General features: G+C 41.8%; 1 protein-coding gene across 1 annotated transcript in view; it reads left to right on the top strand.

Annotated features, from left to right (window-relative positions):
- The first annotated feature begins 412 nt into the window (after positions 1-412).
- The window catches only part of LOC126259379 (inhibitory POU protein-like), a 496,830-nt gene continuing 469,352 nt past the window's right edge, over positions 413-27,890 (top strand). The window contains exon 1 of the mRNA XM_049956129.1: positions 413-461. Within this exon, the coding sequence (XP_049812086.1) occupies positions 435-461 (27 nt within the window). The 5' untranslated portion in view covers positions 413-434. The remainder of the gene's footprint in view (positions 462-27,890) is intronic.

The raw sequence follows: 27,890 nt of genomic DNA, 5'->3' as shown, positions 1-27,890 counted from the left end.
GTTACTTTTTTATCAAACGGCATCTCGTCTTTTAAGTCGCGTCCGGTGATAAGAGCGTAAACACGGTCGGAGGCGGGCGCGTGGTGGGACGGAGCGCGTGGCGTGCCATGTGCGGGGCGGGGCCAGCGCGCGCGCGGGGGCGGGCAGCGGGGGCGGGGGCGGCCGCCCGCCATGGCGGCGGCGCATGCGCAGAGCGCGGCGCGGCGGGCGGCCCGCGGCCCGCGGCCCGCGCCGGCCGGCGGGCAGTGCCGAGCGGCATGCTGCAGCAGCAGTAGCGGCAGCAGCAGCAGTGGCCAGCCATGTACAGCCCCGACAAGATGATGAACGGGAAGCCGGCGGCGGCGGCCGGCGCGCTCCACCCGCCGCCCATCAGCGCGCCCAGCTCCTGCTTCCCCGGCGGCCGCTACTCGCCCACCTACCGCTCGCCGGACCCCATGCGCCGCTGCATGCCCAACCCCTCGGTAAGTCCCGCCGCGCGCTGTCGCGCCTCGCAACAGCACTCCGTGTCGGTACCCGCTGCGATTACCCATGTAACCGTCAGTGTAACCCGATTTTCGTAATGTGACTCGACTTTTAGGGGTGCCCTCGGGGGCCGATTCAAGGCCAAATAGAGGCAAGCGGCTGCTTTGGGGCGCCATACTGAGGCAAAGTTTGTGTACACGGATGCATCATAAAAAGGAAGTGACCGCATGGCATTGATGGCCGGGAGTCCCCACTTGGGGGAGTTCGGTCGCCAAACTGCAAGTCTTTCCAGTTGACGCCACACCTGGCGGCTTGGATGTCGATGATGATGAGGACAACACAACACTCAATCCCCGAGCGGAGTAAATCTGCAACCTGGCCGGGAATCGAAGCCGGGCCCGCTTAGGGCACTCACAGGCGTTGACCCGTCAGCTAAGAGTGCAGATGTTGCATCAGAATTAGTAGCGAAAACTACACTGGTGGCAGTGTGCGATAATATTAGCAAAATCTTCCCAATTAACACTGGTCCGCAAAAGGGCCGTTCGTGAGATAATTGCGATTGTTTGTGGTTACGATCTGCCACCGACTTTAGTATCAAATACTGTCCTGGTAAAATTTAATTAAAATTGACGCGTAAATCTTTGCGAGTAACCTCCATCTAATGGGGTTCAAATTTCACCGAAGAAATAGAATTTACAATAATTTACAAGAAATAAAATTCTACTTCCTCACACCACATGTACACTGGTACCTCTTGAAAAAGGTCTTCAACATTTTGTCATCACATTTGTCACGCATGTGAGTTGTGACTTCTTTGAAACACACCAACATCAGTACGTAAATCTAGACAATCCCGTAGAGTTCGCTGCTCCAGTTCAACTGTATCAACGAGAGATCTCAGTCCATCTTGTTAAGACTGTTATCGGCTTCTAAATATTTTATAAACTGCATGACACACAAATGTTAAATTTATTTGAATATTATTCCCACCGATTTCGCTCATAAAATATATTCACGGTCGTCGAAAAATTAATCTGCAGCCAACATTACATATCGAAACTAAATGTATCGTTCATTTAGTACATTACAGTATATCTGTATGAAGAACAACTAAATGAAGAGAACCAACATGAGACATCGTATCTTGTGTTGGTTATCTTAATTTAGTTTCTCTTCATACAGATATACTATAATGTTCGAAATGAAAGATACTTTTAGTTTTGATATGAAATGCTGGCTTCAGATTAATTTTTCGACGAGAACATCGCTTGTAACCGAAACCGGTCAGAATAATATACGAATAATGTCAGCATTTGTGTGTCATGCGTTTTATAAAGATCTGTACGCCTGAGTACAGAGACGACCCCAAACAGAAGAATCCAGACGATTGAGGTCAGGTGATCTTGGAGATCAAGCTACAGGCTGGGCTCGACCTACCCTTTTTGGACCATATCGGCGCTTTACATGGCATCTTACATCATCAGTACGGTGTGCCCCGTTGTGCGTGTTCCAATATCAGAAGCATACTAGCATGATCCATGGGTGAAATATGAGCTCAATTAGACCGTGTTTAATAGAGAAGTTTACATTTGAAATACCTTTATACCTAGTGGGACCACAGATGATACTAAAGGCTCGTAACCACATGTTCGCAACGATCTCGTAAACACATAGATTGCACTCCCACATTTACTGAAACTTTTATGCTCCTGTACTCTCATTTTTTCTCCCGAATTGACCTTTCCTATTAATTGCGATTCATCATGTATATACGACTTAAAGTTTATAAAAGAATAAATAATAAATATCGTGTGGCTCACAGCTTGGTGCAGATATTCTTGTTTGATGCCATTTCAGTGACAGGCATGCCAATGTAAATTGTGCTGTCACCAATAGGCTTAACCTAACCCACATCCAGATCGCGAAAAGGTACGGTTATTATGGCATGAGTAAATTGACGTGTGAGGGTAGAGGGGTCGCGCCAAAGTATAAGTCGCTTGTGTGGAAAAATGTTCTATAACCGGTCCTGAGTGTCATGTTTCCTCTCGCATAAGCCTTAGACTAATACCATATTAGGCGATGAAGTTTTCCAATGAAGTTAAATGAAGTTTGTCGAGTCAGAAATTGAACAATCTGATCCAATCTGAAGGTGCCACACTGCGCTGAAACTGCCACTCCGCCAACTTTCCAACCGCGACTGTCGCTGTGACTCATTTATTTATTTTCGCGGCAATTGTCGTTGGCATCCCTGACACGCTGAGGTGTTTCTGTAGTGCACACTCTGTGTGGCCCTGTCCGAGGAGTAAACGTCTCATGGATCATTTGGACACTGATCTGATAATAACTGTGTCGGAGAATTAATCTCTGTCTCTAAACTACCAAATCTCCGCATCATAATGATCGTGTGTTAAGGATGAAGGTACGGAAGAATGTTTTGTTCTTTACTAACACCACCACACAACTCTGTTCCTTTCTTTTATAATGTAGTTGTGATATTTGATAACGGTAACTCGAAAGACGCCACGCACATACGGTAATAATAAAAAAAAATCTCAGCATAATCCCTCTCAGGATAGTCCCTAAGATTCTCGTGTAACAACACACAGGCCCTACTTCACTTGGACGATTTATAATAATAATGAATGAATCCTCCACCATTATCGTAGGTAGTTACGTCTTCTGCAACAACAAACAACTACAGCATGTTTCAAAGTATTAGCATCAAACATTCAGGGGTGATTATCACGCTTGGGGAAGAACTTCTGCTAGAGACAAAGTGTTGGCTGATGCTTCTCGCAGACGCTAGGCGTTGTGCAGCCTACTACAATCTATTCATTTCCTTCGAATGAAGGGGAACAGCCCCAGTAAAATTAAATTTCGTGATCCTCTTCTAAAACTTTGTTCTCCTCTAAGAGACACTCATTCTTAACGTTCTCTTGTTGAGAATCAATCAGGTTTCTGTGCTAAGTAGTTTGCAGCACACCTGCCTAGTAGACCTTGCTAGTTTAATGAAATCTCGTCGGAGGGCCAGCGAATACCAAAGGGCCCTTACAATCGGCAGGAAGCGTCATCGAACATCTTGTCTATAACAAAAATTGCTGGCCATGACATGAGCTTCACCATAGACGTTTGATGCCAATACTTTCAAACACTACGTATAATGCTCCTGCTGCTAAATATTTAAGGTTGCAATGAGAGTTCATCTCTCGTACGCTGTTTTTAACACAACTGCTAGATCCAAGATTTTTGTCACAAGTCTAACACCCAGTTTTAATTTTCCCGCGACTTCATCCGCCACGATTATAATCGTCTTAGGTGCAGCAGTCATCGACGATTATGGAAGCCGCGAACACTATCTAACGGAGAAAATCACCTAGAGTAGTAGTAATCTTACGCTGGATGTTAAATGTCTCTACTTTTGGGCACTGCTACAATTAGAAACACAACACATATTCACTTCAACACTCGTCTCGTTCATCAAAGTTCTGAAGTGGATTTCTAAACACGTCAATAGTGGTAAACAAGAAAGATGGAGGTCGTGAGCGGCCTTGAAGTAAAGGGACGCCTCAACGGACGCCCGAACTGTACGTTTCGAAAACACTCAACTCACTTTTGTATTACTACCACCATACCGCTGGTTTCCAAAACCATGTAATTACATGATGCCGGTGGTGCAAAGATACCTGTCTAACTTCATGGCTACAGTCCTCCTGAAACAGGTTTACCTGAAGCACGTGCGAGAATGGCCCTTTTCTACAGATAATCGTATTTCTATTTAATCAAAGTGACGAAAAACGGCGAGAGAACTCTCATGCTTTCATAGTCTAACTACTGATTATGCATGTTAAATGATGGTTAATAATGTTTAAATAATTTGTTGTTTGTTGACCTATACGAAATGTCGCATTTTTTAATAATAACTCGTAGTTGCTACTTGTGATGAACATAACACTAAATGCGAACATTTGAGGTTAGGCTTTACCATGACTGTTACTGATGTCTAATGAAACGACAAGTTTACTTTTACCAATCATTGTTTGCCTGACTGTGTGTCTGTACCAGTAAACATGTTGTTTCGTTAGAAGAAAACTGTATTTTTGCGTGCAGTTGTACCAGTGTGCCAACTTTGTTATAATACATAACAACGAAATATTTACCTAATGATTTTTTCGTATATCCTGACTTTTGGGTCCTTGTACCACCAAGTTTTCTAAATCACTAATACCTAAGTCCTGATTTTCTGCAAGCTGGCCTTGGCTACACTATTAACCATCATCTACGTCATATTTCTTTAATGACTCCATGATATCTGCAGCTATCGATTTTCATTCTGTTTTCGCACTAATGCACATTTTCGGCCTTTGGACATTTTCAGGTACCGTGAAAGACCGTTTATTCGCAGTACATGGCACCATAGGTCATTCGGATAGGCGAAAATCCAGATAATACGGGAAATCATAAGAAACTAGAATGATATGGGTTAAAAGCTGTAGATAGACACATCGCATTTTTTTCACTGTGCATTATTTACACGTAAATGTTGATCAGATACTGGGAAAAAGTGAGTTTTATACACTGAGTAATAAGCAAGTTACATTTGAGCCAATTACGTCGTTGTTTTATGTGCAGGCACAATTACGTGGCGCTTCATCAGTAATAGTTCGGACGAAATTTTTCTGCCGCCAGAGTTTGTGCTCTATTTAGCCATCTAAACCAAAGGTTTACATTGTATATTCAGCCGAAGTTGCTTCCGACTGGCGTTCGAAATAAGCCAATATTTTGTCTAGCTATATTATTGCTTCCGTATGTGTCACAATGTTTTCAAATTGAGCGTCAATATCGTCCGTTAATCCAGTACCATAACCGTCATTGTATGCAGACAAGCAAACGGCCATAGCGTTATCAGAAATCGCACCTTAGTCAACGTTACTGTCGCTTCGCAGCCGGTCGTTTACGTCATTACCTCCTATGTCTGAACATCATGGTATTGTTGAATATACCTGAACACCAAAATAAGCGGCGATGTTTTCAAGGATCTCCCATTATCCATCCTATGAAACGCATCTAACTTTTGTCCAGAGACACTACAATCCTTTTTATCTTTGTTGTCATTTTACGCTCGCAACAAAAGGGGGATTACAGTACTCTACAATGCAGTGCCAACTTGTTAACTGACACTTATCAAAATCTCTGTGAGCTAGTTGTCTGAATTTAAATTTAATTTTTCTAGTCGTACACTGTTGTCGCTTTTACGTCCGGAATGTCTAATGTTGCAGTTACTTTATGGTGAAAAAAAAAGAGAACTAATCGTGATGAACCAGAAATGCGGATTAATGATGACTAGATAAAATAGGTTTCACTGTACCTGGGTTCATTTTTTTTTCTTTGAGCATAAGTACTTGCGAAAGTAAATAATTGTCAGTCGTAGATATATTAAGATCATGGAGGCAATAAATAGATCCAGGTTCTTCAAAACAAGTGTACAATTGAATGAAAATAAAACATTATCGGTTTTGTTGCCGCTTCAAACCTGGGAAAAACCTCAAGCTTCAACATCACCGCCAACGTCATCTGCCCACCTCTGATGCACAGATCAAGAATGAAATCGATTATGAGTGACATACGAGTCCTGTTCGAAAAATAATCAAACTCCTTGTAAATATGTCTTGATTCGACTTATATGTCTTTAGTCCTTGTTTCCTTCAAATTACATCCCGTAATTCAATATATGTAAACATGACGTTTGTGAATACCGCGACCATCTTTAATATACTGAAGGGAAACAGAAGCCGTCTGGGACCCTTTATATATTACTGGTCATCGTCAGATCTAATTCTGGCAGAGCTCCCCACTGTTAGTAATGTCGTTTATTAAGAACTGTTAGTATTGTTGAAGTGGAGTTGGATCGAGACTACCGAAGTTTTTCTTTTAGCGTGCACATCCTTCGCCAGACCTCTCTGATAAGTACAATTTTTTCCCATGTCGTAGCAGTAAATCCATCATACCTCTCCAACAGTTGTCCTTTTTTTGAATGTATCTCGATCCTACGGTCGCAGGTTCGAATCCTGCCTCGGGCATGGATGTGTGTGATGTCCTTAGATTAGTTAGGTTTAATTAGTTCTAAGTTCTAGGCGACTGGTGACCTCAGAAATTGAGTCGCATAGTGCTCAGAGCCATTTTGTATCTCCATCAGTGTCTTCGGGGTGATCTTTATACACATTCGCCCGACGTTCCGTCAGCCTTTCGGTCGTCAAACTTGTAATAAACTTTAGCGACGTTGAATTTTTTCGTTACAATATTGTGACACGAAAAAATTGCGAATCTCTCCTCTTCTGTACGTTTTCTGAAGACCACACAACTCCTGGTAATTATTGGATCCTTAATATTGTGATTGTGAGCCCCCAGTCAGGCCGATGTCAGTGACGTTCCTAGTCGAGTTTCCCCTCCAGCTGATTGGCAACCACTTTGAAATTGAAAGAACGATACACAACACTGGGTCGAATCTAGAAAATCATTTCATAGTTCATGGACAATACGTTCCGTATATTTCATCCAAAATTTCTCGTGACACCATTACCCCCAAAAATCTGACTTTGCATAGAGCACCGCCAACACTCCCCCACTTTCACCTGATGACCAATATCTCGAAAAGCGAAGGAAATATGAACAACGTGAAACAATATGGTTACTCCGATGACCGTTGTTGATATACTGCTGCCAACGGTACGTTGGTTGGACCTGCGTTGACGCGTGAAAAGAGGTTCAACTATTTTTTGAGCAGATCTATTATACTATGTTACGCAGGAATATCAATGTTTTGAATCTGTTACGAGGTATTCTACTCATTTGATCAACAACTACATTAATTGTTGTTTTGTAAATGATTTTCACGTGACAAAGACGGACTTATATCCATCCAATTTTATATAACAACGAAGCAACTCAAGTTTCTTGAAATAATTCACGAAAATACCGAGCTGGTGTTGTGAAGCTACACCTAACGATGCTACTGGCATGTAGCATATAATGAATATTTACCTCGAAGTAGTGTATGTATTTTTCATGGTAATATGTTGGGATGTACTACACTCGTATGTGGTTGTAAAACACAACTTCATATAACCTGGAGATTACATGTGTTGTAACCGAAACCAATCGTGAGTAGTTAATTAAATTGTTTGAGAAAAGTGAACATGTTTTCGTAGTTTCAGAAATTACAATAATTCGTAACTTCGACAGCTGCTTATGCGCTTTGCGGTCAACATTTTATAGAGATTTCAAATGGCGGGGCCCTCCTGTCGTCTATAAATTCATGGCATACCCTGCTCCAATTGTTGCTTAGCGTAGGACCGTCCGTTTGTTCGCATATAGCATACCACCTTTCTCATCTATTCAAATGAGGTGTAGAAATCAGTAATTAAAAATATAATGTTTGAATCGAATACATAATATCTCAAGAAGAGCCATCTTAATCTGTCACAATTTGATTCACTCACATTCTCAACAATCCAAATAATGTCCACGAACGTGGATTCGCTGGTCCCTCCACTTCTAGCATAAGCTACTTGTGTGTCTGCATGCAATACTCATCAACCACATTTTTCCTCACTATTGCATTGTGATTCCAGATACACAATATTTCAGTAGTATAATAAGTAGTTATGAATCCTGTATTATGATCAGGATAGAGTAAAACAAAAAATGTAAACATACATATCTTGTGTAATAAATAAGAACTTACCGAGTAATAACCTGTTCAAGTCAGAAATTCAGCACATTCCGAACCATATGAATAACTAACTTACTCCTCCTGCTCCTCCCGAACAGGCCAGGAAGGTCCAACGGTACCGACCGACCGCCGTGTCATACTCAGCCCATAGGCATCACCGGATGCGGATATGGAGGGGCATGTGGTCAACACACTGCTGTCCCGGCCGTATGTCAGTTTCCGAGACCGGAGCCGCTAGTTCTCAGTCCAGTAGCTAACAACATCTAAAACACTAAGAACAGTAATACGGACTAGAAAGAATTAAATAGGTTGATTCCGGAGAATGAGCAGTACCGGCTGATTCCTGTTTCGCTCTCTGGATGGGCTATCGCTGGATGGCGGAAGAGGCGTGTTGTTACCACACCATACCCCAGACCCTTAATGTCGGTTTTCGAAATTGCAACCACTGTTTCGGCTTGCAGTTGCTTCTCAGTCTACGTCCCAGACTTCACACAAATGAGAAGCAGCAAGACTGAAGCATCGTTCTCAGTTCGGGTGCGGGACACGCTGAAAACACAGCTACGGAAACGATCTGTTCATTTTCCCCTTCGTGCCAAAGCAACAGATGAATTTCCTGTGTTTAAATTAACATTATTAAGAATTATATCGCTTACTCGAAAGACGTTTTCGCATATTTTCCCAAAACATGTTGCTTCTTTGCTCAAATGGTTCACATGGTTCTGAGCACTATGGGACTTAACTTCTGAGGTCAAGAGTCCTCTAGAACTTAGAACTACTTAAACCTAACTAACCTAAGGACATCACACACATCCATGCCCGAGGCAGCATTCGAACCTGCGACCGTAGCGGTCGCGCGGCTCCTGACTATAGTGTACTGTACCTCCTAGCACTCGATTTTCAGATACTATAAGCAATGGTTACGGATTTAGTTATCTACTAATTATTGTTGCTAGTCGTTCTATTCTAACAAACAGATGCGTCTAAAAGTTCAAACTACTATTCTTAAATGAGTACCACACTTGTATTCTGTTACATTAGTGTAATTTTAAGTTTATATAGGCCCCTTGTACTTTTGCATTCCAAAAAGTTGCCAATGACCCGTATCAAACACTGAAGCGTGTTTTTTTTTTTTTTTTAAAAAAAAAAGAAGGAGTTGGGAAACGTCGGGGAAGTCAGTATTCACAGACTACCTTTCGGTGTCTCGTGTGTAGGTCTGAAATCGTACACCAATGTGTGGTAAGTAGTAACGTGACAGATAATGCACCTCTGGAAGCCGTCCCACGACTCAAGATTGATTTTTGCTTTTCTCTCGTTGTATACACATGTCGAATATAAACAGGGAAATTGGAGCGCTAATCAATACTGTATTATTAACGCCTTGTGCTCAGTGTTGACGCTACAGCTGAATCTACTGAAGCACAATTTCTATTGATGAAAATACTGCCGGTATTTCCACATTGTTGTAGTTGTCTTGTTTTCTTCCGGGCAAAATGTAATACTCTACGTTGGTTCTAAAAGTAATATTGAAGTAAATGTGATGTAGTCTCTGATCACACTTGTTCCAGGAAGTTCAAGGGAATTAATCGTCTGTTATTAATTAGTTTTGTTGGTTATTTAACAATAAAATATTGCCGTCAGATGAATTTGCTGCAAGCAGCTGCAAAAATTAAAAAAAAGTTATGAAATATAGTCCATTATTATTTAGAAGTTCAAGTTCAATAACAACGTATTTAGTCATCCATCTTGAATCACTTTGTCACTTATTTATGTCGGTACTGAAGAAAATCTTGCTGTGTTTATTGTAAATACAAATTAATTCCGATTTATCTATATTGTACCCTGGATGCAAAACCTAGCAGCACAGTAACGTAGTTTACACACGCTTGTGATGATACGAGGGCACACTGAAAAGTAATGCTTCCGAATATTTTATGTAAAGACTCTTAAAACTTTTTAAATAAAACTAACATTACTAACATTTTACATCTTTATTCTTCACGTCTTTATATTTGAAGCCCTCTGCCGCTAGAGGGACCGAACTGTAGCGTGTAACATGACAGAATGTAACGTAACTACTTCGGTGTTTGAGAAACAGAGACCAGTAATCGACTTTCGAACTCAAAGAGCTCGTCCACACATGGAGCGTCCTGTCCTTCAGCATGAAAATGCCAGACCACATACAAGCGCTGCCACATATCACACAGTCCCGACTTAGCCCCACCAGATTTTCATGTGTTTTCGAATCTTAAATAACCCCTTTGAGGTCTCCACTTTGATAGTAATGAAGTGGTGCAAACAGGGGTGAGTTTGTGACTCTACCAAAAAAAAAGTCAAATATGGTACAGCGACGGTCTCAAAATAGGGTCTTACGTGGGAGAAATGTGTTCGTCGCCAAGTTGACTATGATGAGAAATAAATATGTAGACTTTAAAAAGAAAGACGTAGAATTAATAACGATCGTTTTCTTTAAAAAGCCTTAAGGGTTTTGACATAAAAAAATCAGAGCAATTACTTTTCTGTGCGCCTTCGTACATACTATGAGCTATGCCGCCCCTCTCCTTTAGTTGCATCATTGCGTTTGACTGATCACTGCGCAGCGTATTACGTTGCAAACGATTGTGGCGTAATGCTGCAGAAACATGCAAGAACTAGTACTTCTTCCATGATTTAAATTGTTTTAAATAAGCACTACAGATAGCGATGCAAAATCGACACTTTCCGCTAATTCTGACTTTCTTAAACTTACATACAAACAATGTAAAAAAAAGGTACGTCCCTCGAAGAAATGTGAGTTTAATTAAATTAGGTACAGAGATGTGCCTTTCTGTGTAAGACATTCGTAATCTCTTCCACAACACTTAAATACTTTACGGTTACAATTTTGAATCAAAATTCCTCGTATATCGTAGTGGTAGCTGATGCAAATAAACGCTGAAGTTTGAATTACGACATACTCGCTTTGTGGTAACTAAAAGGCACAGTAGACCGTCGCGGCGTGTAATACTCTACATATATAGCCTTTCAATAGGCGTGAAGGTGACAGCTGTTGAACATCCGCGTTATTCCAGTATCCTATGAACAGTTTAAAACGCTCTCATATTTGTTTGTTCCTAAAATTAACTTTACTTCGCATTTTTCTACTGCAGCTAAAATTGCCATTGCTTTGTCTATTAGAATAAAACGGACAAAATAAGATAAAAAATTATCGGAGACTTTGTGAAAAAAGCGGAATTTCACCAGATTCTTTAATTTTCAAGGTGTTAACTGCATTGTGAAGGAAACACATAAAAATTCGAACGACTTTAAAATTGGCATCTTCCTGATTAGAAGCAATTTTGACTTCGGTAGATAACTGCGAAGTTCTTAATATTTCCTGAAGTATCCTTGTCGTAAAACTAACGTGGAAATTGAAATAATTTATTTCCCCTGCGAACTGCTGTTCAGGTAGTAATCTCTCTTCACTTTCTCCTTCGTTTTAATTCGAACCAAATTTTTCAGTTAACTTTCTACGTGCACTAATACTTCGGATACAAACAAAATACTGCCTCATCTTTGAGAAACATAGAGTATAATTTGAGTTTTCAACCAAAAAAGCTTTGAATATTTCCTAGAGACATACAGAAGCTAGAATTTTTTGTGCTTTCGTTACAAGCCAAATACGGAGCATGATTGAGGCATTAAATTATTTTTACGATTTCTTGACAGTGCCTTAGTTGATCATTGTTTTCTTCCGTCTCTTCCGCCAGCCAATTTTTCTCTGTCTTTTCGGAATTGTTTTGTCTTGGAATCCGCCCCACCTCCTAATTTTGTTTTAGTGGCTTCTTGCTTTTTATGCAAATTTCTTCTAGGTTTTCATTCACTTCCCTAAAACACTTTTGTTTGGCTTTCGATTTTGCAAAGAGCTGTTCACTATTTCCTGTTAGTGTGCTAGAGCTCATTTTTTGCATCTGCACATAGAACATAATGTTCTTTCCCCTATTTCATCTGTAAGTTTTTTCAACTTGAGTGAAGGTTTTATGTTACTTCTTAATTTAAGTATTGCTATTGTTATTATAGACTTTTTAATATTAAATTAATTTGGATATATTTACACTAATTTAACCGTGATGGAAATCGTTTTGCTTTTCTTTACTTTACTTAATAGAAAGGAAAGGTCAGAAAATCGCCAACTGAACGTTAGAAGAATATCCCAAGACAGACGTCAACAGGCAATACGTCGTAATATAAAGGTTTCGTAATTACGATTTCGTGCCACCAAATTTTATTCAAATATGTTGACTCTATTCTAAATCCAAACGTCAGTTAGTGGAGACACCTATGTCATTATACGCTCTCCACCGGAAAATCGCTGTTAGATGGACGCTGTTGGGGTTAAATGTCGGAAGATAGGATACCCGTCGTATCGCTTACGTGTTGCTATCTACTACACAAGTAGCATAGAGGATCGATCCTCTATATAAATAACATCATAATTACATAAACGTCTTGCAAACACGTGTAAATCTACTGTTGGTGTCTTAAAAATAAATTAAAGCCATAGTTGTTTCTCGTTAAAATTTTGATGAGAATCATTAACATAGCTGACAACGGATATGAAGGAACTTATATTCGCTTAATATACGACTCAGTTACAATTTTGATCACTGGAAACAGTGAACTGCGTTGGAAGACCGCTGCGGAATGCCTGAAGAACGTATCATTTTCCCCGGGCTAAAGAGGTATAAGAGTTTTTCTTGGAGTCACGAACGTGCGAAGTGATGGCACTGTGTCGGACTATTCAGTGAACGTTCCGGGCTGGGCGCCGCAACTGCTGCTCACCAGTGCGTGAAGCGATGCGTGATTGCTCTAAAAATCGCGTATTACGGCCGATTCAAAATTCATAATGACCTGCGGTGAATTATAAAACTGCCAATCCGTCGGGATGCGCCCACATTCAAACATCTGCGTGCCAGTGGCCGAACGCATTGCGTATTTGCCACCACACCGGAACGCTCCGAAATATGTTAAAAACTGCTGTTCCAACACCGCCGTCAATTGGAATTTCTGAAGAGTAATCGCAAAAAAAAGGCGTGTAGCCCCAACTCCAAACTGCTTACCTTCAAACAACTTGATAACTTTGTCCTGTTTACGGAAAAATAACTCTGAACTCCGTTACTATATTACGTAGAACATGCAGCTGCACTCCACCTGATTGTAAGAACAAATTTATCTCCTCGTGAGGCGATATAAAGAAATTAACGTCAGAATAAATATTTTTGTGCAAGTGTTCAAAATTAAAGAATGTTCTGTTAATTTATATTAATGTAATTATCCTACAATGTTTTTGCCTTTCAGGCACTGTTTTAGCGTCTGTCAGTTTCATAGCAAACTGTTTAATAAGAACTTGAAACACTGACGTTGTGTATTTTCTCGGTAAAATGAAAAAAAAAAAACTGTGTGTAATTTGATCTCACGCTGCATGAAAATTCAATGTGTTGTACGTCCTCCATTTTTTTTCTTTTATTAAATACCCAGAGAAAGAGTGTAACTGAAAAACGTTTGGGTGTAGAAAACTCAAATACTGAAAATGCTTTACTGCCGAAAACTGAGAAATACTTGATCTTTCGAAGTGGAGGATTGTGAAATACTCGTAAGGAGAAATCTTTGTAGCCTTGAAAACAAAGTTTACATGGTCGTAGCATGTGAAAGAAGGGTTAATAAGCATTACAGTGTCTAATTAGTCTTGTAACTGAAGGTAAGGCTACGTTAGAAATAGTAAACAAACGCGACGCAATCCGAATGATGGGAATAGTAACGTTACTTCCATTAGCTGTCCATCACGTGTGACTGGTCAAATAGCTTTGCAATATTAATAGAAATTTTTAGAAGCAAAAGCTACAGCAGCCTTGAATGCTGCCTACAAGCCGAATGATCTTCGATTTAGACCCGAGAAAGAAACCAGATTTCGTTTTCTGGAACTGCTTGCGAGCATACAGAAACTACTGGTGGTATCAACACGTTCTGTCGTAATTGTGCCATGAACAACGGATTGAGGGCAGCTGTCGACCAAAGACAATGAATTTCTTTTCGTCAGTGATATAATAAAATGGTGTTAAAGAATACAGAAGTTAAAATTTTAAATTTTAGCTGCTAAAATGTGTTCTATCTTCGTACCGCAGATGACGCTGAGAATGTTTCAGTTTTAATACAAACTAAAAACACAATCGCGTATTAACACTCGCAATATGAAAGACAGCCGGTCGGAGTTGCCGAGCGGTTCTAGGCGCTACAGTCTGGAGCCGCGCGACCGCTACGGTCGCAGGTTTGAATCCTGCCTCGGGCATGGATGTGTGTGATGTCCTTAGGTTAGTTAGGTTTAAGTGGTTCTAAGTTCTAGGGGACTGATGACCACTGCAGTTAAGTCCCATAGTGCTCAGAACCATTTGAGCCAATATCAAAGACAACATCCATACAAATGAATATGCTAAAGCTGATCTCACTGAATACAGCTAACCTTGAAAACTTACAAAGCTTTTTTATCTTAGAAGTAATACCAAAGAATGGGAAAGACTGGCTCGATTATGTAAATTAGGTTGCAACTATCAAAGATTCCGAATGATCAAAAATTGTAATCGTCCTTTCGTTGTGTAGTCCATATTAATTCATTTTATTAGAGATAATACAAAATTGGTCTCCTCAAGAATTTCAGTATTGGTTCTCTCAGATTAGTGCTTGCATATGCTCAAAATTTGTCTCAAGCAAGCCGACATCGTGTGTGTACAGTAGGGACTACAGGTGGTGGCTGAAACTGCGTATTGAACACAAGAACGTAATGTGACGTAAGGGTAGCAGGTTTCCGTTTCAAGTTGAGCTTTCACTAAGTAATTCGGAGTACGGATATTGCTGATACGAAAGGCTGGGTGACGTACAAAATAAGACCAAACGATTGGATACAATCTTTTTACCTAACGTCAGTATCGACCAAATGTTGCCCTCCCCGCTTATTATAGACGAAAATCGCGGTTGCACACAGTCGATAAAATTATCGCTCGCAATCGCTCTAATGTAAGGCGTGAATTAAGTTCTTAAATGCCTTTTTTCTGCTGTTATCAATGTAGAAATACTAACGCTGTTATTACACCCTGGAGTAATTCCTGGATGTATGTTATCACATAAACTGCAAGAATTTTTATCGTGTTAGAAATCTTGCTATAGCGAAAGTGTTAACTACGTGCCTATATAAGCTATTGAAAAAATAACGGAATTATGTTAGCTTATATTTAGAACATGTTATTGAAAGCACCTTTTTTCTGCATTCAAAACCTCTCACTCGTAATGAAGTCTGTATTAATTAGTTTTTCAACTTTTTCTCTTGATATAGTAGAGCGTCATAACCTTTGAAATACTAGATAGTTTGTAGCAAGAGATGGTACGTTCTGCTCTAGAATCAGAACTGCGATATCATTTGTGAAACGATTTTCCATGTTTTTGATAATTATCTTCCCGAAATGGCAGCTGCAGTTATTTCATCTTTAAATGGAAGTACGGAGACAAAAAAAGTGTACAAATAAACTTCACAATTTGAAACAAAAAAACAGTACACATAATCTCCGTACAGTGAAATTATGCCGTATTGTCAAGTCAATCTGGAATGTGTTGCTCACTAACGACTGGCGCCAATTATTTTTGTGATGCAGTATCGTTACTAGCGCCAGTGTTCTATTCCTCTGATTGAGGACTCTGAAGCTTTCCGAACAATAAATGGTATCACTTCCTGTTTAAAGGATTCCAATAAAAACTATGGAAATGGAAATGAGCGTTTGGCGTCATTGACCGGGAGGCCCCTTGCGGGGCAGGTCCGGCCGCCTTGGTGCAGGTCTTATTACATTCGACTCCACATTGGGCGACCTGCGAACCGGATGGGGATGAAATGATGATGAAGACAACACAACACCCAGTCCCTGAGTAGAGAAAATCTCAAGCACAGCCGCCGGGAATCGAACCCGTCCCGTAGGACGGCAATCCGTCACGCTGATCACTCACCTATCAGGGTGGACAACAAAAACTATCATAAAGTGATACTGAAAAAAATCCATACTTCGGTTCCTTTTTTTCTATGATGAATTTATATTTTTGTTATATATACTGAAGCTACTAGAACCCTCATTGGTTTCATTGTGATATCGTCCGTAGAAATTAAATGTTTCCCTTTAGCAATGGAGCTCAGAATGCCGCACGCGAGCGCCATTATTAACATCCTCAGAGGTTACTCAAAAGCTGTTTTTTTTTTTTTTTTCACCCGGACCTGCGCTATGTTTCGTCAGTATTGTCCTTCTGATGATAATCAGGCCATGATTTACTTTCTTTCCTTCTCCTTTACTACTTCCTCAGTGATTTCTTATTGCGATACGTCACACATTTTGTAAAGTGTCATTCTGTCAGACTGACACTGTTCATTGCAACAAAACAAATAACGAGAGGTAAGACGTAGTTCAAGGCCAGGAAAAGACTTGAGTTCGAACACCATAAAATCAGTTACTGCTCATATAAGACGGAAACTAAACTTGGAAACATTTCTGAACCCGTCACTTTATTTGCGTTTAACACGAAAACAGGGAGCAGTATCTCAAAGTCGGCATTCTCTTCACAACTGGTTCGGGTTTCAAACAAGTCTGAATTTTACTCAGTTCTACAGCAGAAGTGATGTTGTCGACCGTAAACTTGCAGTTCTTTTTCATGATATTATTTCAAAATTTCCGGCGTGGTCGTGTTAGCCACTCGAAAGCCATTCGTTTGGTTAACATTTACTGCGAGTATAAGTCTTTGCTCACAACATAATGTCCCTTTTACCTGAAATGCGATGTGTAACCTGCAGCACCAACTGTTTGCGAATTCCATATATTTTGCCCATTGCTTTTTCGTGTTCGAACGGTTTGTTTGTTGCGAAAAATGCACAATCGACGAATGTTTGTCTAAATGCGTGTGCCAAACAGTACAAAACCGAATAAAAACATGGCACGGATGTAACCCAACCAAGTTCTGAATCACCTCCCTGCGTCACAAGAAATCGTTCTATGAGATACGTTACACAAGAACGGCTCGATGAAATTGGCTAACAAATGATTTCGTTTGACTTCACAAAAGTAAAAGAGATAACATGAAAGACAGAAAAAAATTAACCAATTAAATCTGTCTAGAATATGGTTCTGTTTTTAACCCTAACGCCATGAGTAACACTGGTTCGTTTATTTTGCTAACTGTAGTGGTTCACTGACAAAATTATTCGGGAAATGTATGTATTTCCTACTTTAAATTACGATAGTTCGATTAAAAAAACCTGCCTTTACTCACTAAGCTTTACGAATAAGGCAGCAACTAATCTGTTTTCCGCAGGCTATTTCTCCATCATGTATACAATCTTATACAGTAGCCAGCTGTCAAGGAAGTCTAAGGCTATTGTATACTACAGCCTCTAATGATCTCGCCATCGATGGAGATTGAACTACGATCGCCTTCGCATCTCTGCTGTTGCTCGGGAATTGTGTGACCTGTGCGTAGACATTTAATACCGTATACGTCAAGAAATCTAGCAAGGACTTGTCGAATGCATGTCATTCAAAATAGCTGCTGTATTGTTTTCCAGCGGTAGAACAATGCAATACTGTGCATTGTAACAACTATTCCCTTACATTCTAATACTTTCCATACTGACCCCTACAACCTACACACTTTAGCTAAAAGAAAAGTATCGTATTGTCCCATCTTTGGAACGCAATACTGCAGCGATTCTGTGTGGCATCAATATGACAAGTTCGCGGTAGCATTCTAGAGGTTTACAGCATCAGATATCTATGCACAGGTACCACAATTACCGTAAATTACTGGTCTTTGGTTTTTGCACGCGGAGTTCCCCAGGGAAGCGTCCTGGGACCTCTGCTGTTCCTGATCTATATAAATGATCTGGGTGACAATCTGAGCAGTTCTCTTAGGTTGTTCGCAGATGATGCTGTAATTTACCGTCTAGTAAGGTCATCCGAAGACCAGTATCAGTTGACCAGTGTCAGTTGACGCTAAATAACGAAAAGTGTGAGGTGGTCCACATGAGTTCCAAAAGAAATCCGTTGGAACTCGATTACTCGATAAATAGCACAATTCTCAAGGCTGTCAATTCAACTAAGTACCTGGGTGTTAAAATTACGAACAACTTCAGTTGGAAAGACCACATAGATAATATGGTGGGGAAGGCGAGCCAAAGGTTGCGTTTCATTGGCAGGACACTTAGAAGATGCAACAAGTCCACTAAAGAGACAGCTTACACTACACTCGTTCGTCCTCTGTCAGAATATTGCTGCGCGGTGTGGGAAACTTACCAGGTGGGATTGACGGAGGACATCGAAAGGGTGCAAAAAAGGGCAGCTCGTTTTGTATTATCACGTAGTAGGGGAGAGAGTGTGGCAGATATGATACGCGAATTGGGATGGAAGTCATTACAGCAAAGACGTGTTTCGTCGCGGCGAGATCTATTTACGAAATTTCAGTCACCAACTTTCTCTTCCGAATGCAAAAATATTTTGTTGAGCCCAACCTATACAGGTAGGAATGATCATCAAAATAAAATAAGAGAAATCAGAGCTCGAACAGAAAGGTTTAGGTGTTCGTTTTTCCCGCGCGCTGTTCTGGAGTGGAATGCTAGAGAGATAGTATGATTGTGGTTCGACGAATCCTCTGCCAAGCACTGAAATGTGAATTGCAGAGTAGTCATGTAGATGTAGATGTAGTTGGCGCCGATAGCGCCCCAGATGAGTTCCATCGGTTTCAGATTAGGCACCTATCGTGGCCAAGACATCAACGTGAGTTCTCACTCATGTTCCTCATATCAGCGTGGCGGGATTCTGGCCTTGTGAAATGGGCCTTTATTATGTTTGAAAAAGCCATGGCTGCCGGGGAAGACGTCAAACATGTAGGGATGCAAGTTGGTCGCAATAAGATTAATGTAGTTCAGAGCTGAATAGCATAACACTGCGTGGTACGTATTTCTAGCAGCCCTTCGCCTAGTTGACGGCGGATCCATACACGACCATCGGCTCGGTGTAAGAAGACACGTGAGTAGTCAGGCCGGGCGGTCCGTCTCCGTTGATCAACTTCCAGTCTCGGTGATTCCGTACACAGTGCATTCGTAATTGACGATGTCATTGTGTCAATAGGGGATCACGTAGGAGTCGCTTTCTGAGGAGCTGCATGTTCACCAACGTGCGACGAGTAGTGTGCTCCGAAACACCAGTACTGTAATTCCGTTGTCGGATCTGCACCGTATGCTGATTTATAGAATGGCCAAGCCTCCGACGTCAATGTTCTGTGATGAGGCATGGACCTCCAAGAACCTGTCGCCTACTCGTCGTTTCACCACCCATCAACGACTTTCCGTATACTTTCACGACAGGAGCATCGAGCTGCTGACTGGCTTCACCCTTTCCAAAACGATCGTTCCAGGGAGTGGAACCGTAACAGGCTGCACCTTGTCAAAATCGCTTATGTTAGTGGATACCTCGTTTTCGGCCAGTATCAGCGCTAATATATACGTATTCCCCACTCATCTCTTCCTTCCTCCCCAAGTTACATGCTCATAATGTCACTGTTGTGAATTGGCAGGAGCCAATTCACGGGGTTTGGAGGAAGCCGAAAGGCACGCGTTTAAGCTCACGCAGGCTGGCGTGAGGTCTGGAACAGGTAAAGTAATTATACTATCAAGAAAAGTACGTAGCTGCTGGAATACTTAACGTTAATCCATAATTGGTGAACATCGGTCTGACTGTACATGCATCCCAAGATAAATAACAAATGATAATGGCGCCTTGCTAGGTCGTAGCAAATGACGTAGCTGAAGGCTATGCTAACTATCGTCTCGGCAAATGAGAGCGTAATTTGTCAGTGAACCATCGCTAGCAAAGTCGGCTGTACAACTGGGGCGAGTGCTAGGAAGTCTCTCTAGACCTGCCGTGTGGCGGCGCTCGGTCTGCAATCACTGATAGTGGCGACACGCGGGTCCGACGTATACTAACGGACCGCGACCGATTTAAAGGCTACCATCTAGCAAGTGTGGTGTCTGGCGGTAACACCACAGTCACCATTCGCAATTCATTCTCATAGTGGGCAGTAGTCACAGTTATTTTAGTTATCTTAACCCGGTTGATCAGTTAGCCACATATAGAACACATTATCTTTGTTGCTTCACTTACGTAACACTATCCTCCTCCGTAGATGAGTGGTCATTAGTGCATCCATAGGTCTCTTAAAAAAAAAAAAACAAAAAAAAAACATCTGCGTGGAGCTCTCATCCATTAAATTTGAAACATGCAATGTGTCATCCCCACAGAACTACAAACGAAAAATCGGCAAAAAATAAAAAACCAGATCTAAGAATAATATAAGTGGTCAGCGCCGATGACTGTCATCCCGATATTGCCAGGGATTTTTTGTTTGCTTTGTGGGACTGCTGGTACGGGGTGCATTCACCCTCGTGGGGCTGATTGGAGAGGTAGTCGACCGATTGGTAGCGTCCCCAACGTCAAGAAAACCGACAACGACAGGGAGCGCGCTGTGCTGATCACATGCCTCTCCATACCGCATTCAATAACATCATTGCCAGAGGATGACACGGCGGTCAGTCGGGCCCGATTCGCTAGCACCAGAACGTGGAACATTACCTCTTTTACCTTTGCCCAAGGGTGTCCGGGGAGGAATGCTCAATATTCAGGGACATGACAGGAACGATCATTTAAAGCAAAACATTTCAAATGGACACATGCCGTATTCCGAACAGTTTCCGAGACAGGTCACATTTAATTTACACTATTATTTACTTTCTCTGCAATTCAACAGAGAAAAATTATTTTCAGAGCGGAATTTTACGTTCTAATTCGATAGAGCGGTCTCACGTTAGAACAGTGCGATATTTGTTTATCGATATGTATTAGCAGGGACATCACAAAGGTTAACCAGCTGCTCTGTAGTGGTAGTTGCCAGCGCCGACCAGGGTGGTAATGGCGCTACAAGAGTACTGGTTATTCTTTGTGTCTTATTGTTCATGCTAATAGATGTCGTTCTAGACTAATTCGGGACCAGTCTATCGAATGATAGCGTAAGAAAGTGTTCAAAAGTTTTTATGCTTCAGTGACAGTTTCTGTCATATCTCTAAATACTGATCAGTATACTTTGACGTCACCCGCTCACCCAACCATCCACCCACCCATCCACCTACCCGCCCGCTCATACACGTACAGGGAGTGTTAAACTGACACAAAATTGAGTATTAGAAGATAGGAATTGTACAATCAAAGGATTTGTCCGCAGCTCGTGGTCGTGCGGTAGCGTTCTCGCTTCCCACGCCCGGGTTCCCGGGTTCGATTCCCGGCGGGGTCAGGGATTTTCTCTGCCTCGTGATGAGTGGGTGTTGTGTGATGTCCTTAGGTTAGTTAGGTTTAAGTAGTTCTAAGTTCTAGGGGACTGATGACCATAGATGTTAAGTCCCATAGTGCTCAGAGCCATTTTTTTTTTTTGTACAATCAAAGAAAGATTACAATATGAAAATAACAGTACCCTGGAAGATAGATATCTCTCGCAACTGAATTAAAGGCGTGTCAGTGTCACTACAAAGTTTCTGCTGTATTTGCAGTTTTGTTACCTAGAATGTGATGGAAGATTAGGTACCATTACGGTATAGTGTTTCACTTTAATTTCGTAAGACTGGTGTAGGCTTTCATTCTGTTATAGCCTCATCCTAGTCGTTATGATTCGAAGGAGATAGTCAGGTGGCACTGTGTCGTATTTCACTTGACCCGTGTACACGGCTTCCTGGGCCAGAGCGTCTGCACCGAGAACAACTTGCGCACTTCGAGCATAGATACTGGTAGACTGCGCACGATGTCACTTTCCTGGCTTCAACGTCTCTACAGTTTGTACGTATTAGCAAGACAGTCATGGCGCGTTCCGCTTATGGCTTAACAGAGAGTTTTGTCAAGGGAACTAACAAAATTTTCACGTGTAAATGTAAGAGTGTTTCTTCAAAACTGCATTGTTTATATTATTTTTGTATACAAAATGGCTCTGGTTGAAACTGATGCATTTGATACCAGTTGCACATTACAGTCCGTAATATTTCTTTGTGTACTGGGTCACATACATGGTTTCTGTTCATATAGGCTCAATAAGAAGTAAGGGTGCAGGCAGCTATGAATATATAGGCTCTGAACCAAGCCTGTTGTGGTTTATTCTCATCTGTTCCAAACACTTGAAGAAAAGTTCTTTGGACAAACCCAAGACTGAAGGGAAAGGGCTTCGGAGTGATGACATGTCCACCAAATTTGATTTTTCTTGGACATCTTCAAGCAAAGAGGTCCTGTCTTAGTAAACTTCCGAGTAACAGAAGTTCAAGACGAAATTTCCTTGGCTCAGACTTCTTATAGTTCTCGTATGTCTTGATATTTAATAGTGTGCAGAACGCACACCCTTACTGAAACACGCAATTTGTAATTGCTAATAAACAAATATTACGGCGATTTTAGCGCTAGCAAAAGCCAATAACTAGCTAAACATTGCAATTTGACAGTTCACAAAGTTCATCGAGAAGTAACTGTCGGAAGCTAAACTTGTACACTGTGTTATGTAATTTATCGCTATTATTTGTGCTTATACAGGCTAAATTTCACGTAGTAATACTAGAAGGAGAAGAATTCAGAAACAGGAATGGCCTCAGATAATTTCAAGAATGGAACTTTCATGTATAATACAGGTAGTTTTTCACGCATCTCAATGTTTATGACGTCACATCTCCTGAACTATGAGTCGTACAGTGATAAATTTTTCCCGGTACATTCGGTAATGGCGTCAGCTAATTATATGGCGAATAGAGGTATTAATAAAGAAGTAGTTAATTAAAACGTCATGTCCATTTCGTGATTTTGTGAGGGGTGTCACTGAGAGAACAGTTCCGAAAATATTTGAAAATATGTGAAAAGTTTGTTGGAAATCGTTCAGTGCTCTCGTTCTCAAATACTAGAAAAATATAGTCTGGACACTTTGATTTTATCCGTAACTCTTTTCACACAAATAGCCAAAAGCTTTCTGCCTTTAGATGTCTAATAGATAGAGCATTCAGGGTCCCGATGAAGAAGCAAGGCAGAGTGAGCTGAACATCAAAAACCAGCTAGCGAGAGCTAACGGTTATCACGGAAACTGCCTGAATAAATTAATACGCAAGAAACAGGGTACGAAAATAAAGTGGATGTCGCGATGAGTACTAAGTCACAATTCCATACTTCGCTAATCTTTCTTCGAAAGTGGTTAACATTTTGAAGTTGATGACGTATTTAAGATGAACATTTCAAATGGTTCAAATGGCTCTGAGCACTATGGGACTTAACAGCTGAGGTCATCAGTCCCCTAGAACTTAGAATTACTTAACCTAACTAACGTAAGGACATCACACACATCCATGCCCGAGACAGGATTCGAACCTGGGACCGTAGCAGTCGCGCGGTTCCAGACTGAAGCCCTAGAACCGCTCGGCCACACCGGCCGGCGATCAACAGTTCGCTAGGACTTAAGCAAATGGAACAATGTAGAATATGAAGTCTACAAACTGCAAAACTCATTGTAATACATGCAATGATAACGCTTGCCGACTCATCAATTTCGAGAAATTAGCCATAGCCACGCACATTCATGAAACTGGCCACACTATTTTGGGAATTGACGAACATCTCTCAAATTTGAATGTACAAGATAAATACAAGAAACTTGATGTCCTAGGTCACTTGGGATCACAATACAAAGAGTGGGGAATCATAATACCTTCAGTGAACATCCTACATACGACCAAAATAGCGTTTTCAGAAACTATGCAGCTCTTTTTTAAATGTAATTATTCTTCGTTGTCTCTTTGATTTCATGTGTACATTCATGAAGAGCTCAATTGTGTTACTTCTGTGATTGTCTGCGAGTTTGGGCTTCCAGGGAGATACACGGGCTGTGCACCCATAGAGCTGTTATTGAACCCTGCCATTACCCAATGACACATATACCATTACATTTAAATATATTTTATCAGTCGATGGTGATGCGGATATACAGCTTATGGATCCACAACAGTAAGGGAAGTAGTCACGTTATATTATTATTTTAACTGCTCGTGTTTATGTTTTGTGATGGTCGTTCTTGGAGAAAAACATTCGACCTTCTAGTGTTTTTTAACTGTAAATCGGTAGTTGAGTCGATATTTTAACATTGGTAGTCTGGGTAATTTGCAAGCCATGGGTTAGACTGCATCAACACATGTACGTACTATTTAGGATTAATGCTTGTCTTATTCTGTTAAACGTTTAACGTAAGTTTGTACGTTCTAATGAGTAGAGTATGGCGGCATTTTAAGTTTTTAAATTTGGTCAATAATTATATGAAATACTGAAAATTCAAACTTCCTTGCCCCTGGAAGCGGTTAGACATGAAACCTGCAACTGGGATCGTACACCTTGCACTATACAGCGTCTTAGTCGTTGTGGAATGTACAGGATCCGACAGTGAGGTGTCACAGTTTCCAAAAGGTTCTAACTCATTTATTTTATTAATAAATTTCAATTTTTATACTTCTCAGAGGTTACAAATACAATGTCATTTCATAAACGCAAACCACAAACAAGAATGCATTGCAATTTAAGTACGAAAAATGACGTCATCCAAGTGGTAACCGATTTTTTCCAGGCATTGTGGCAGGTGAGTGGAAGAATTGTCCTACACCTCCCAAGCATAGCAAGGGGAATTTCTCGTGTAATGACTTCTCAAAGAGCTTCAAATGTTCGAGTTTTCAGGTAGCCCCATAGTAAAGAATCTCACGGAAAAAGATCTGGAGACCGAGGAGGCCCTTCCACATCCCCACGCAAAAAATGAGGTGGCCTTAGAAAAGCCATGGATTGTCATGAGGCATGGGAAGTAGCCATCCTGCTGAACCCAAATATTGTTGGGGTGATTCTGATACCTTCTCAGTTCTAGCATAAAAAATTGTCGCCACAAGTGAGGAAACACTGTGAGCTGCCATCAGAGTGTTACACGTTCTCAGGGAAAGATGCCAAATCGGAATGGTTCCCAACACATTGGATTATTTTCTGACCAGTACCTGCAGTTTTGTTTGTTCATAGCACCCGACAATTGAAAATGAGCCTCATGACTCTTCATGAAAATTCTGTCATTTTGCAAGATTTCCAGCATCCTTTCTGCAAATATATGCCGCCGAACATACTCATTTTGATTCAGTTGTTGAACCACCACTATTTTAAGAGGATGAAAGTGGAAGTCAAACACTGCTGAACGCCGAAGGCTGGGCTCCACATCTTGTCGAACTTTCTCCATGTTTCCTGCTGTTCTAACTGTCCGAACACCTCCTCGAGCTGTTCCACGTCGCACCGTTCATCTCGTTCTAAAGTTGCTGAACTACTTTATTATTTTTAGGAGAGATGGGACAGCATCGTGTGGAACAACAGTGAACTGATTTCGAAATCTTCTTTGCGTTATGCTACAGAATGACCGGTTGCAACAAAGGTGTTGTAAACAAAGACACGTTTCACTGTTGACCAAGGCTCCATCGCGGCTGAAATGGCAACTAATAACGAATGTATATCAACCGCTGCGCATGCGCTGATTCTCCGAACATTGGCGGACTCTAAAACGTTAACACCTCCCTGCCAGACCTTGTACCCGTATATGGTCAAAATTTATACTGCGCGCAGCACTCGTGTGTGGCGGGTTGCAGCAGCAGCAGTTGCAGGCGCTGAGCGGCGGGGCCCGGTGGCCCGTGGCCGGCTGCCGGCTGCCGGCGACCTAGGCTGGTGGTCTAGCCGCGCCCGCGGCCGCAGCCGCTGGCCGCCCGCTCAACCGGGGCGGCGCACGCACATCAAAGTTGCATGCAAAACGGCTAAACTCACTAGCAATCGATCGGCCGCCTTCCGCAAGCCCGGCCACGGGGGCTTCATGAATTGCAATCACCTGCCGCGGGCACTATTAATTTCGGCCGCTCGACCTCTGCCCCCGGCCAAGAGGTGCCCACTGCGGCCATGCTAATTTCGCCGGCCTAAGGAGTTATCAGCCGCCGCGGTGCAACGACCGCGGGAGCGAATACTCACAAGCTGTACCGCTAATGGTAAAGAGCGGTAGCGTGTTTTAGACATTTCTTCACGTATTTGAACACCTTCCCTCCATCTCAGAAGAGGAAATTGAAACTTCTGGGATTAACATCCATGCACTACAAGTGAGTTCCACCTGTAATAGGACAGACGTTCCAGGTTGCGCAAACATACTCGAGCACCAGATACGAAATCAAGTCTGTTGAGAGGAATCGTTATGAGGGTCACAAACCTCAAAGAACAGTTCAGTTATTAGAGTTTATGACTTTACATATATTTTCAAGTTCCTTAGACAAATTTCGGAGAATAAATAGCATGACAACAGTGTAACTTGTCAGGGAATTGCATAAAATTACAAGTTACGCAGGACACTTTTCAGTCGCTCGCTTGGAGGGCTAGCCCACATGGGCTTGTGACTGCTCGGCTCCAGACAGCTTCCTAGAAGTAGAGGCACCTATTCACTAGGCTGACCGGACCCGCCAACAACAAATCCGATACGGTTCTTCAGTCCACAGGCAGAACCGACAAACAACAGGAAGTAGAGGATGCAGGACTAAACGGCGAAAGGACCTGCACTGGCAATAAAAGTGACAGAAACAATTGCTTTTTTGACAGTAGGTGGAAACGACTGGAAGAAATTCCATTCCTCTCATTTACATGCTCACAGAGCCGTAGCTGCCAACGATCTTGTAGAAGTGATAACACCTGTTCCTATGAGATCACTGACATTAAGCACTGTCTGGCTTCATTAGCATTGGATGGGTGGCGATCTTCGTATTACGAGCGCTGTTGGCAAGCGGGGAGTACTCAGCCATTGTGACGTCAACTGAGGAGTTACTTGATTGAGGAGTAACGGGTCCAGCGATGAAAACCGATTAGGGCTGCGTGCCCAGTGTGCCGATCACGTGCCCCCCTCCCCCTCCCTCAAATTCACGTCCAGTGAGGCCTATCGGCTGAAGATGATACGGTGGTCGTGCGGTAACGTTAGTCATTCCGAGGCCTGTTCGGACGGCGATAACCATAGTATGCAGCCCTGTGTTCACAATCTGAGAAAATCGCGTGTGTTTTTTTCTTGTAAGTTATGCTAAAGCGATGTATTAGGCATTAATATAGGCAGGTTTTATTTTTATAAGAGGCAATTAAATAAAAACGAGACAGATGGGAAAAAAATGTAAGCAAGCAATTTACTATTTCAAAAGTAATCGCCTTAGCTGTTAACACTTGTATCCCGCTGTGAGACAATACGACCAGAGGAGGAGGAGGAATTAGTGTTTAACGTCCCATCGACAACGATGTCGCTAGAGACGGAACACAAGCTCGGGTTACAGAAGGATGGAGCAATTGCCTTAAGCGATTTAGGCGGAAAACCACATCAGGATGGCCGGATACGGGTCTGAACCGGCGTCCTCTCGAACTCGAGTCCACTGCGCTACTCCACTCCTAAGACTGTCAGTGCCTTCATGGAAAAATGTTTACGCTTGCCTATGGAACCATGATTGTACCCAAGTGCGCACCTCTTCATCCGAAGCAAATCGAAGGCCTCGTATGTC

The sequence above is a fragment of the Schistocerca nitens genome, chromosome 5, assembly GCF_023898315.1.
Source record: "Schistocerca nitens isolate TAMUIC-IGC-003100 chromosome 5, iqSchNite1.1, whole genome shotgun sequence".
NCBI classification, from domain to species: Eukaryota; Metazoa; Arthropoda; class Insecta; order Orthoptera; family Acrididae; genus Schistocerca; species Schistocerca nitens.
Note: the sequence above shows the minus strand (reverse complement) of the source record. Positions and strands in the feature narration are given on the sequence as shown.